General features: G+C 33.6%; 1 protein-coding gene across 4 annotated transcripts in view; it reads right to left on the bottom strand.

Annotated features, from left to right (window-relative positions):
• Dmd (dystrophin) overlaps positions 1–12,590 on the bottom strand; it is a 1,212,244-nt gene that overhangs the window by 618,447 nt on the left and 581,207 nt on the right. For all 4 annotated transcript variants that reach the window (XM_028765040.1, XM_028765041.1, XM_028765042.1 and 1 more), the window contains one exon: positions 7,539–7,656. In XM_028765040.1, the coding sequence (XP_028620873.1) occupies positions 7,539–7,656 (118 nt within the window). The remainder of the gene's footprint in view (positions 1–7,538; positions 7,657–12,590) is intronic.

The following is a 12,590-nucleotide window of genomic DNA, read 5'->3' as shown; positions in this document are numbered from 1 at the left end:
CTCTCTCTCTCTCTCTCTCTCTCTCTCTCTCTCTCTCTCTCTCTCTCTCCCTCACTCTCCTCACTCTCTGGTATATGGTATATTGTAATATATATTGGGGTGTCTTATTACCTATATACTATTACAAAATGAACCATAAGGTTTATATCTGAACAAGTACATGGCATTACAACACTTAAATTGATAAGATTTTACCCACTTGTTTAGTCAAGCATCAGTCTATATTTGTGAAGGTGTGTTTAGGTGTGATTTCAATAAATAAAAAATTTTAAAGCAAATGAACTTACATAGTGGGAACAAACATAATCCCATCAACAGAAGGCCTTAAGAGAAAAGATTGAAGTCACCAGAAGCAAAAGAATTTCTGTATCCTGATTTCCTTTAGATTCCATCATCAATTCTCATCTCTTTGCCCTGCCAGCTTGTCACACATATATTGAACTTGTCTGTCCTTACAATTCTGTAAATCAATGATGTAAAATTTATTCTCTCTCTCTCCCTCTTTCAATCTCCCTCTCCCCATTTACTCTCTTTCACACACACACACACACACACACTTTGTATCTGTTTTCTTTCTCTAGTATAAAGTACTATAACTAGTAATTAACACTGAACTAAAAGGCTGGTGAAATGGCTCTGCAGTTAAAAACATTATTTTTTCAGAGGACTATAGTTTGGTATCCAGAACCCATATGGTGGTTCACAACTGCCTATAACTCTTGCTCTAGGTAATCTGACATCCTCTTTTGACCTCTGCTTGCATTAGAATGCATGTGCCCATAACCATAAATGAAGAAACATACACACAAATTAATAATTTTAAAATCTTTAAAAAGTAACATTGAAAGAAAATGTGACTCCAGCTCCTCCTGCTGTTACTACTAAATAGGAATATAAAGACTTTTTTTTAGAACTAAACAAGTGATGTCAGTGGTGAGGGGACAGAAATACTGCTTCATACTGTTATTCCCAGCAGCTTAGAAAGTTCATTTAATCTTTTAGATACACTACCTCAGCCAAGCAAGGATGCACAGATGTATAATTGCCTCTCTTTCTGGTCATAGTATACCCTGACACGTATACTTTTATTGATATGCTGTCCCACTATAGGCACAGAGTAATGGGGCTGATGAATCTGAACCATATTGATGGGTTAAGTGGCATTACTAAAGACAACATCAACACAATTCATTGAACATAGAGAAGTCAAGCTGGTGACAATATAGGTCTTTCACCCCTAGAGACTAGTGTTCTTGGTCATTAAGCAAAATAATTTACATCTATCTAGAAAATCTATTTTATATATAGATATCTATTGTGCTTACATTCTTATTAAAATAATTAAAATTGTTTTACTGTGTACTTATTTTTACTTCTGTAAAATAATTTTTGTAACTTACATACAAATTAAGTGAAGAGCAAAGGGACTATTAGACCAAACTTCTCTATACTTCCTCTTCTTCTGGTACCTTGTCACCATGCAAGCTATCCATTCCTGGTAATTTCCAAATTATCCCACTGCCACTGTTCTCTTATGATCTGTACCATACACGCACACACACACTTCTATCTCTACAAATTTAATAATTACACCATTGTTATCACAGCTTTCACCAATTCTCCCATCACTCCTTTCTTAAAGTCTACTCTCTTCAATATTCTGATTTTTAAAGTCATATTCATGACTAAATAAATATAACTATTCCTTAGAAGCCTTTCAGAAACCCTATCACTCAAAGCCTAAAGCCTCCCCTCTTTTTGTCTCTCAGTCTGTAATGAAGGTCTACTGAGGTACTTGTCACAGTCGATCTTGTCAGAATGTGATTGTTCAAGTACCTACATTTGATCACAAACTCCATTAAGGAAACAACAGAGGCTTCATTCTTTCTCTAGCCCCTCTATAACCTCTGATCTTAACTGTCAAAAAGTAAACATTCAAATGCATCTTGCACTGAACTGAACTCTTTCATTGTCAGCAGTGCTTGATGTGAAAAAAAGGAAAATTATATGGCTGACTACACTACTTCTAAAATAAGCAACCATATAATAGATAATATCCAAGAAGAAAGTATTGTCTAGCATTCCATTAGCAATAGAGATTTAATAAAAATATATAGAACAACATAGACTTTTTTATTTTGCCATGAAGTTTTACATGCATTTGGTTGTAGCAATGAATGATGGGTTGAGAAAACTCTTATAAAACTGTCAGTTAATTCAAAACATCATGAGAGAGTATTTTTAATCTTCCTTCCACTGAATATTCTCACCATCTATAGCCCTCTGGATGAGGTCTTTAAGCAATGTAATATGAATTACTTCTCTTAAAATATATATGATATAACCAAATTTTTGAGAGAATTCTGGACTGCATAATGTTTCAATGTCCATCTCTTGCATTTATTTCCTTGTTTTAGTTCTTAGGTTAGGTGTGGATGGAGGAGTACCCTCATAGAGGCAAAGGGGAGGGGGAGAGGAGGGATGGGATGGGGGGTTTATGGATGGATAACTAGGAAGGGGATATTATTTGTGATGTAAACAAAATGATTAATAAAAAAGAAATGAGTTTTAAAATTAATTCTTTGAGAGTTTTATAAAACATATTTTAATATTATTCACTCTGTATTACCAACTGCTTCCACATCCAACAACGCCCTACCAATTCACCCTATTTTGGGACTATTTTGTAAAAAATCTTTGAGATCATTGTTTAATGATCAAATATTATTAGACATGTGGTCTTAGATGAAGAGTGGTAAGTTTACTCTTAGAGAAAAATGACTCTTTCTCTTCTAGTAGCTAATAATTGACAATAGCTTCATGGATAAGGGTGAATTGTATATTCAACTCTCCTAGTCTGGCAAGGGCTTATGAAAGTTTCACACATAGTATCCAAACTGCTATGAAGAAGCAGTATGTGAAGCTGCTCTTCTGTGATCAAAAGATACTATTTCCTTGTAATCATTTACCACCATCTTTCCACGTCATCTTCCACAATGGACGTTGAGATTCAGGGTAGGGAGAAAGGAGTAGAATATATGTTTCACTTAGGGCTAAGCATTTTCTAGTCTCTTATCCTCTGAACCTATGTCAATTGTGGGGTAGCATTATAATTGCCATCCTCTACAAATACAAGTTTCTCAGATGGGACTTGAGAGATGTACTGATCTATGGGATATAATGATAAGTCATTAGGAGCTGGTTTAATACTATGCCCAGTTAGCAGCATAATTGTATTAGGCTCTCCAATGAGAACAATGGACTGTCTAACTGTCAGTACTTAGCTTGATGATAGTTCTCGGTATATGTCTCATCTGATAGAGAAAGTCTTAAATCAGAAAGTTGTTGGTTACTCCCATCATGTTTGTGCCACTATGGTACCACTGGGCATGTCTTGCCAGGTCAGTAATTATTGTAGTTCAAAGATATGCAGCTGTGTAACACTAGTGATTACTTTTCTCCTCTGGTACCATACATAGCACCTTTCTACCCTGAAAACTGAGACAGTAAAGATGAAGGTCCATATTAGCGTGACTTTTTTCATGTTCTTTGATTCAAATATATGGTGCCTTCAGCAACAAGGCCTTATAGATAACAGAGGTTCGAACAACTATGATTTGCCTCAGCTAATGCATTGGGGATCCATTGTTTAGGGAAGTAAACCCACTAGGGCTAGACCAAAAACCTAATGCTATTACTAGGGTTCACTACCACTCTGTGATTATACAACACATGGAAGTGATAATTCTCTAATTATATATGCATATGCTTATAGAATAAAAATATAAACAGGGCAGCAAAAGATTATGTTAAGCTTATTGTAATTTGAGTACTAATGCTTAAAACTCTCAAATATATAATCCTTCCTATTCTTTGACTAGCCAGCCTTTCCTTTTGAAAATTATTTTTATTCTTGAAAAATTTCATACATATACCTAATGTATTTTCATATTTATCCTTACTGTTATGATATTTTTACTCACACTGTATACCCTACTTATTTCCCCAAAGCCCCTTTCCTACTAATATGACTTTTGTGATTCACTGAGTTTAATTGGGTTTTCTTATATGAAACTGTGGATGTCGCTTTATTTACTTGGAGACTGGGCAACTTAGTATTCACAATATCACTGAAGAAAATGACTCTTCTCTCAGCTACAATCTAGTGTTCATAACTTTTCATGGAGGTTAGGTTTTGGTCAGTCCCTCTCCCATTGTGATTGGATCTTGACTGTTTTAAACTTGTACTAGCCTATAGGTAGCCATAGTTGCTATATAAACAGCATTTTAGGTTTACCTATCAAAGGCCTTAATATCACAGAGGCATTGGTTTGATTTCTAGTTGCTTGTGTGTCATTTTCCTACTCCACAAAGAAATTACTTGATCTTTCCTAAAACATCATTTTTTATCTCTAAAAAGTCAATAATAAAATCTATTTCATTTATAGGGAATATTGAATTGAAATACATTACAAGGATTTCCTTATACATCCAGATACAATTTTCCTTAATAACTTATGTTTTCTACATAACCTTTGTTATGGTTTCCAAGCAGTCTTCACTGTTGAGTGTTTTGAATTGATGCTATTTTAGTGGTGAGATAAACAAACAGCTACTAAAAGTTCATTAATTTCTTTCTAAATGTGTATTCAAATAACCCAAACAGGTTCTAATTAAATAGCACTAGCTAACACTCACTGAAGTTTTATCAGAGTTCTGCCCTAAGCATTCCAAATGTTATCTCCTGTTATTCTCCAAAACCTTAAGGCTGATATAAGTAATTCTATTTTATAGAAAAGGAAACGAGGTCAGAAGTTTATAGAAATTAGTCTTCTTATCCAAGGTCACAAGGCTAAACGGCCAATTCAGGCAGCTTGCTGTCAAAAACTTTTATGTGCTTTTGTTATATGGCTTCAGAATGGTGGCAATTATGAAAGAAAAAGGTACAAAAGCAAGGCCCTCAAATACAAATGATAGAGGGCTCACGTTGGACAGAATTATCTGTGAAATGAACCAAATAATAAAAATAAAGCAGATTGGTTCTTTCCATATCCTCTGCCCTGCTATGCAAGGTATTATGGTATTATGCTTTGCAATATTAATGGGCATGAACAAGAGTTTTGCATAATTCAGATACCTCTAGGGAAGCAACTTCAAATCATTCTTATTTTATGTGCTTTTGGTCCCTTGACCCAGTCCTTTCGAAGAAGAAAATGTCCAGAAATGTTTGACAAATCCAGCAGTCAAAGAACTGGAGAAAACTAAGCAATCTAAATACCAGAAAGCAGCATGTGTTATGTCTCATCTGAAGTCATTGAGGAAGAAATTTACTCAAGCACTTATAGTAAAATATGAGTATGACCAATATGATTACCTGGAAACAATAGCTATCAAGGAAATTGTTTTATATAATAAATCATATAGTATTTTGTAGACCTACTTATTTCAAGTCTATTAGTACTAGTGAAGAAAATGCTTAGTCACTGGGTTTGCTCATGATACAATATAATAACCATATATTTTTAAAAATCCCTAGGGGGATATATATATATATGGCAATAAAAAGGAATATTGAGGCTATTAATGGGCAAATGCAAATTTATGAACAAATATTTCCCTCTATATCCTTGAAATCCAATGTATATGGAGAACAATTATATTTTGAACATTAATGCGACTTTAGGAGTATTAAATTTCTATCTTATTTTGTAGGTTTCAAATAGAGACATAAATTAGAATATGACAGGACTAAAAAAATGACATTGTTTAGACAAACATATTGTGTCAGAATTATCCTAGTAGCAGCATTAGGAAATTTATGAATGCTCAGATTCCAGCTTATGCTTTAGTCACCAATATGACATGTTTCAACAGAATATATAAATTAGAATTGGTTCCCTAATGGGGGAATTATTTATGAAGATCTCATTCCCAAAGGAAAAAGCTTAGAAAAACAGAATTATTCAAATCACTGGAAATTAGCAGAGAAATACAAATTTGCCCTCCAGTTACTCAGTTGTAATATATATCATGAAAAAAGGTAAAGACAATAGAGAAAACAGGATTACAAGGGATAATAGAAAATCTGCATCTGATGTTGTACAGATATTGTAAAATGTATTAATTCTACTTTTCTCTTAGGGAAAAGAAGTTATCTCTCATTAACAAAATAAAAATGACTAAGAGTCTGGTCATATTTGCATAAATATTTTTACCAAATTCTTGTAAGTTTTTCAGGCAAGAGACAACTCAATTACATATATAATGAAAATTCAGTATCTTACTTAGTCACTCCCTAAGATTTACTTATTTGAGCTGGCTAGTTTCTTTGCAAATTTGTTCATCTTCTTCTTGGGCTCAATACTGATACTGTTTTCACATTATCTTTGCAGTCATGGGCTCATGTCACATGTCACAACCAACAGACTATAAAAATCAATGCATACTACTTTTAGGTTTGGCTCTGAACAAATCTTCATGAGTAATACTCATCCTATATCTACTTATTAAATACCTAAGATGTTCTGGATACAAAAATATGGAAGAAAATTTGGTTCTTAGGTGATTTTATAGAATCCATTTTGGGGCTATAAGAGAATAAAAGGTAAGCTTCTATTACAGGAAGCCATCAAAATATGTGAGCTTACTAGTCAATATACAAGTTCATAGTTTGAAAAATAATTGGAGTTTAGATTCCACAACTGTGAACAGGCTATTTGAACTAACACCAGTACAAATGAAAGAGACATTGTGTCTAAGAAATTAATCAAGATATATATAATCACAGCACATTAAGTTCTTGGGATCACATTAGAAACAGAAAGAAAAAGAAAAAGACTGGATAAAGTAGTATAAGGAACAGGCTGCCAAGCCAGAAAGAGACTTGCAAACTCTTAGCACTGTTCTTTGTTTTGAAAGCCTGAACAATCAGATTAACTTGGAAACTGATTATTTGTATATCAAAAAGTTACTATGAAACTGCATAAAGTGACTTTGTGAAAACTTGATATGTACATGTATATGTACTTTACATGATACTCAAAAGATACTTAACAAATGACAGGCATTGCAAGGGTCACTGTAGACAGACATTAAAGATGATTCGGAAAACAAATGTTGATTCAGCCCAACAACCAAGATTAGTAGAAGGAGACTGGTGTCTCCATGAATACCAGCTCATATAGATGGTTGGTAAGAAGCATCTTCCACATTATGTTTACCACATTCCTTATGAAACTACCTAAGCCCTACCTTCATGAAAATCACAACTTTGTAACTCATTGAGGTTACATTCAGTTATTGCATGATTTTACCTACTGAAAATGTTCTTCAGTGACATAGTTATCATATTCAAGTATTTTCCATTTTCTATACCTAGGGCTATTACTGAGATTTTCATACAGCTGGCCTTAACTTTTCCTGGCCCATTAAGAGATTTACTTTGAACAGTAATGACTGTTCTAGCTTCTTGACTGCTGGTTTTGTTTTTCAAATTCTGCATCTGACTTTATCTTTTCCTGGCCCATTAAGAGACTTACTTCGATCAGTAATGACTGTTCTAGCTTCTTGATTGCTGGTTTTGTTTTTCAAATTCTGGGCAGCAGTAATGAGTTCTTCCAACTGGGGGCGTCTCTGATCCAAATCTTGCAGTGTTGCCTGAAAGAAGAAAAAAAAAAAAAAACTCTTGCATCAGGAGTCGTCCAACATTGTAACCTCTTTTTTTATAGAATAAAGGAAAAGTTGTATTTTTTAAGCCAGCTAAAACACTTTTCGAAATAAAAATATATAATATAAATCTCCAGTTTGCAAGGCTTTATAGAAAAATTACTGAATGCCAAATGTGTTTCACTGCTTGACACAAGATGATTTCCAATGAAAATCTTTGAGACTTGCCTCTCTATCTAAGAACTAACATGGAGTCATTTCCTACTATCTGGGTTCACATAAATCACTTTATTTAAAAATGTAATTTTGACTTATGATAACATATTTTAAAAGGATTAGTTATATTTGTAACCTCATCAAAAAGCATCATTAATTAATTATATATATATGTATACATATATATGTATATATATATGTATACATATATATATATATGTATGAAAGAGAAAATTCCCATCATAAATGATATATTATTAAATTTCTTTGTAACTGAAATTCATCACATATAATATGATAAGGTGATACATATAAAGGACAGCAGATTCCCTTAAAGTTGTCTGACCATAAAAATCACCAAACTTATTTGACTCATTTTAGACCTAATGAGTTAATAAAGAACTGGTAATACTTATTTGTAATAAATTCTCTACTTCACCATATGATTATGAAAGTTTGGATAGCAATACTTAAACACTAGTCCTCAGAGTCTTCCTTTATATAAATACTTTGGTTTTTATGTGGTGTATGTAGTATATGTTTATGCATGTATGCAGATGCAGCTACCTATCTTTGTGCATATTGAGATCATAGTGACAGGTGTCTTCCTCAGTCTCTCTCTACATTATTACTCTGAGACAGAATGTACAGATCATGATTTTCAGAAAGCCTCAGTGATCCTCTTTACCCTTGGAAGATGGAGTCCTAGAGGTTGGACTAGAAAGTCAAATATTTATCTTTATGCAACAAGTACTCTGAAACACTGAGCCACCTCTCAAACGCTCATATAAATTAAATCATAATTTTGATTTCTTAGTGTCTTTTTGTACTGTGCAAAACAATAAGGTCAACATAAAATCAATTAAGTTCAATCTTAATATATAAGAACTTCCTTTTATCTTCAAGTATCAACCACCTCTATTTGCCATCTCAGTATCTATATTCAATGGCCCAAATCTTAATAATAAGGACAAATGTGTGAAAAATTATTAGTCTACTTCATTCTGGTTCTAAAACCTAATATACTTTATTTTATTTTAATTTGGTAGCATAAACAATAAATACTATTAATTAAAACCATTTTGGCAGATGTCACATGTGGATTTTTATTTTTATTTTTATTTTTTTTACCCTAAGTTCATAGGCTAGATAGTTCAAGGTTCTTTGTCATCCTAGCAGCATTGGGTATGAGTTTTATGTCATGGAGTGGGCTTTAAATCAGAACAGATATTGGTTGGTTACTCTCACAAGCTTTGTGATACAATTACACTAGTATATCTAGCAAGCAGGATACTATTGGAGGTGAGAAGATTTGTGGCTGAGTTGGTATTTATGTTTCTTCTTTGGTAGCATGTGCTGTACCTTCCAGTACAAAAGACACTATCACATAGCTATTTATATTCAGGGTGATTTTCCTGAATTCAGGATTGTTTTAGATAACCTGGTTGTTGTTGGTGATGATGGTGGTGGTGGTGGTGGTGGTGGTAGTGTGTACATTTTCATATGAACCTGAAAATTATCCTTTAAAGATCTGTAAAGAATTGAAAATCTATTGGAATTTTGATAGGGATTGCATTGAATCTCTAGATTGCTTTTGGTAGGATGGCAATTTTTACTATATTAATCCTACTGATCTATAAACACAAGATATCTTTCTATCTTCTGATATTCTCATTTTCTTTCTTTAGTGTTACACAATTTTTGCTTAGTTAGAGTTACTTCAAGATATTTTATATTATTTTGGGCTATGGGGAAAGGTGTGGTTTCCCTGATGTCTTTTTTTTTTTAAATTGGCATTCGAGTTTTGCCACCCTCTAGGTCCCCATCCCACAGATCCTCATCTGATTCCTCCTTTCTCTTGCCGAAGCAGATACTTACACCCAATCATTGAGCTGAAGTCAGGGACACCTAAGGTTGAATTAGGGGAAGGATTGAAGAAGCTGAAGGGGAGAGCAACTCCTGGTAGGAAAACCAGCAGTCTTAACTAACCTAGATTCCAGGGAGCTCCCAGAGACAGAGCAAGCCACCAATCTGATGCTTTCTCAGTCAATTTGTCTATAGGAGTGCTACTGATGTCTTCGAATTAATTTTGTATCCAGCCACTTTGTGGAAGATGTTTATCATCCATAGGAGTTCTCTGGTAGAATTTTTGGGGTCACTTATGCATACTATCATATCATCAAGGAAATAAAGATACATTGACTGCTTCCTTCCTGATAACAGTAAAGATCATTAGTTACCCTATTGGTTTCCTTCTTCAGAGTAGCCTATGAGATCCCAGAACGTGCATGAATAAAGCAATGAGTGGAGGGAACAGTATTAGGAGGGAAAGATTGTGTGATCCATTGGGGAGTTGGGTATAGGGAGAAGAGAAGCTACTGCAGATGGTCTGCTACAGAGTTGGTTAGGAGACTGGGGGATTAGATTTGGGAATAGGAAGAAGTGAAAATCTACAGTTAGAATACCTGCTTCCCTGGCTGCAGTATGTTCTCTTAATAACAAAACTAGAAATTGTCAGATTTTAAATGGAATTCTAATAAAAGTGAAAGATGAAATTTGGTAGCTAGTAATAGTTCTGGACCTTAACTTATCTCTTTATGCCCTTTGACTCAAAATGATTTTCTAAGGATTTTGGCTTTGGAAAGGGCAAAGCTGGATCATTCTTTTGTATTTCCTTTGTGAATAGGTAAGGGGATCAGGTTTCAGATTTAATCTCAGTGACTTCTGGTAATATTAAAATAGTATGAAAAACTTGTTCAAATATTGCACATTTATTTAGAGCATTTCTCTCTGTGTGCATTGAAAAATCAGAGGGGCTAGCATTTAACAAATCTTCCACATTTGTAAGTTGTGATTGCTCAGAAGAAAAATCCAATTTTCAAGTTTCTAACTTTTATGGTTTCTTTATATAAAAGTGTGTTTGAAATATGGAACAAATTGCCAAAGACAGCTATTGAAGTAAGTAGAATAAGTAAGTTGGATGGTGTTGGACAAATTTTAAAGTGGGAAGTATAGTTGCAGACAGATTTTATAAAACGAGACACATTCCAGTGTTAGAATGCAAAAGTTTGTAATTTTGACACAGCAAGCTGACCTCTTCTCAATAGCAGTATTATAGTTAGTAGGTTATATACTTTAAAAATGTTACCCTGGAACTACAGAAAAAGTCAAATACTCATCTCAAATTTCATAAAGAAACAAATACATGTAGTCAAAAGGAGAAATTTATTCATATTATTCATTCATATTAGTACAGGTTTTTTCAAACTTTAGATGTTCTAAGGGCTCTGGATATAGCAATGAGCAAAGTATTTGCTATGGTTGCATAACTAGTCAAAGTTATTTTTAAGTGCTTGAAAAGTTTTCGACCAGATTATTTTTCTTTGATTTCATATTAGTTCACTCTCAACTGTTAATATCAGTATTTGCTTTTGACTTGCAGGTATATTACTTGATGTTTGCTCTACCTCTATTTACTTTTGAGATTTTCAAGTTCCCTTGAGAAGTGTGTTGTAAAAGTAACTCCATCAACTTTCACTTGAACTTTCCCAGACTCTAAATTATTCCTGACCACAAGGAAGAGCTTTTACTGCTGAAATTAGCAAGCATGTCAATTTAGGCTTAAAACAAGCCATTTTCTCCTCTGATGAACAGAATTCAACTCAGGCTATTGTGAAACCTGTTCTCTAGTTGGGCAATTCTATAATTCTGCTGACAGACACATGCTTTGTAAGCACCCAAGCAAATTATTAATGACATCCTTTTTAAAAAAAGATCTCATAAAAATGGAAGGACCTTCACATCTGCAATATAGCCTGACATTTCTGAGAAAAAAAATTCAAAACTTTATTACATTCATTGGTCAAGGCATACAAACATGCATTTTAAAAAGTCTGTACAATAACGTATTTTGCTGTGGAACTTAGCAGACATTAATATTCTCCCTTTAAGGTACATTTTCTGTATGGTATAATAAGAACATTCTTTGATTTTCTTTGTAGAAAAAAGGAAATGACAAGTATTTTTCATTAATATATTATAAACTAACAACTGAAGGACATTTTATAAGAAACAGAACAATATAATATGAAAAAGATTAGTTTTTCATTTATTTTTTCATATATATATTAATTGGTTTTTATAATTTCTTTGACTCAGAAATGTGAATGAATTCCACAACATGTCAAATGCAAGGAGTCTTATTTGTCTCCTATAGAGCTACCCAAATGTCAGAAAACACTTTAAATTAAATCATTATTAAAAGTATCCACCTCCTAAATATCTATCTTCCAAATTCTATTCTATGCTCCAATATGCTACCCTTACCAGATGCTACCCTCTCAAGCACATTCTGACTCTAATCTCCATCCTCAGATGAACTTCAGGGGGCCTCTGTCATTCACCTTTCTCATTGGAGCATTACTCATGCTAATCGAGTAGGATGTTAAATGCTCATCATTATTTGTCTGACACAAGCCAAGATTTTTACTATGTAAATAATTTACATGAACAAAACTAAAGCCATTACATGCTTAACAGTACTCAAGCATGATAATTTATTGTATCTACATGGATTCTATCATTCTGCAATAAACAAACACAGGAAAAGGAAGGAATCAATGCTACTTCTAAAGAGACCTAAGGCAGCTATCAGGCTTTACTACAAACAGCTTACCCCTTGGAGATGAGAATTCATCATGGATTCCACT

The sequence above is a fragment of the Grammomys surdaster genome, unplaced genomic scaffold, assembly GCF_004785775.1.
Source record: "Grammomys surdaster isolate TR1022 unplaced genomic scaffold, NIH_TR_1.0 148, whole genome shotgun sequence".
NCBI classification, from domain to species: Eukaryota; Metazoa; Chordata; class Mammalia; order Rodentia; family Muridae; genus Grammomys; species Grammomys surdaster.
Note: the sequence above shows the minus strand (reverse complement) of the source record. Positions and strands in the feature narration are given on the sequence as shown.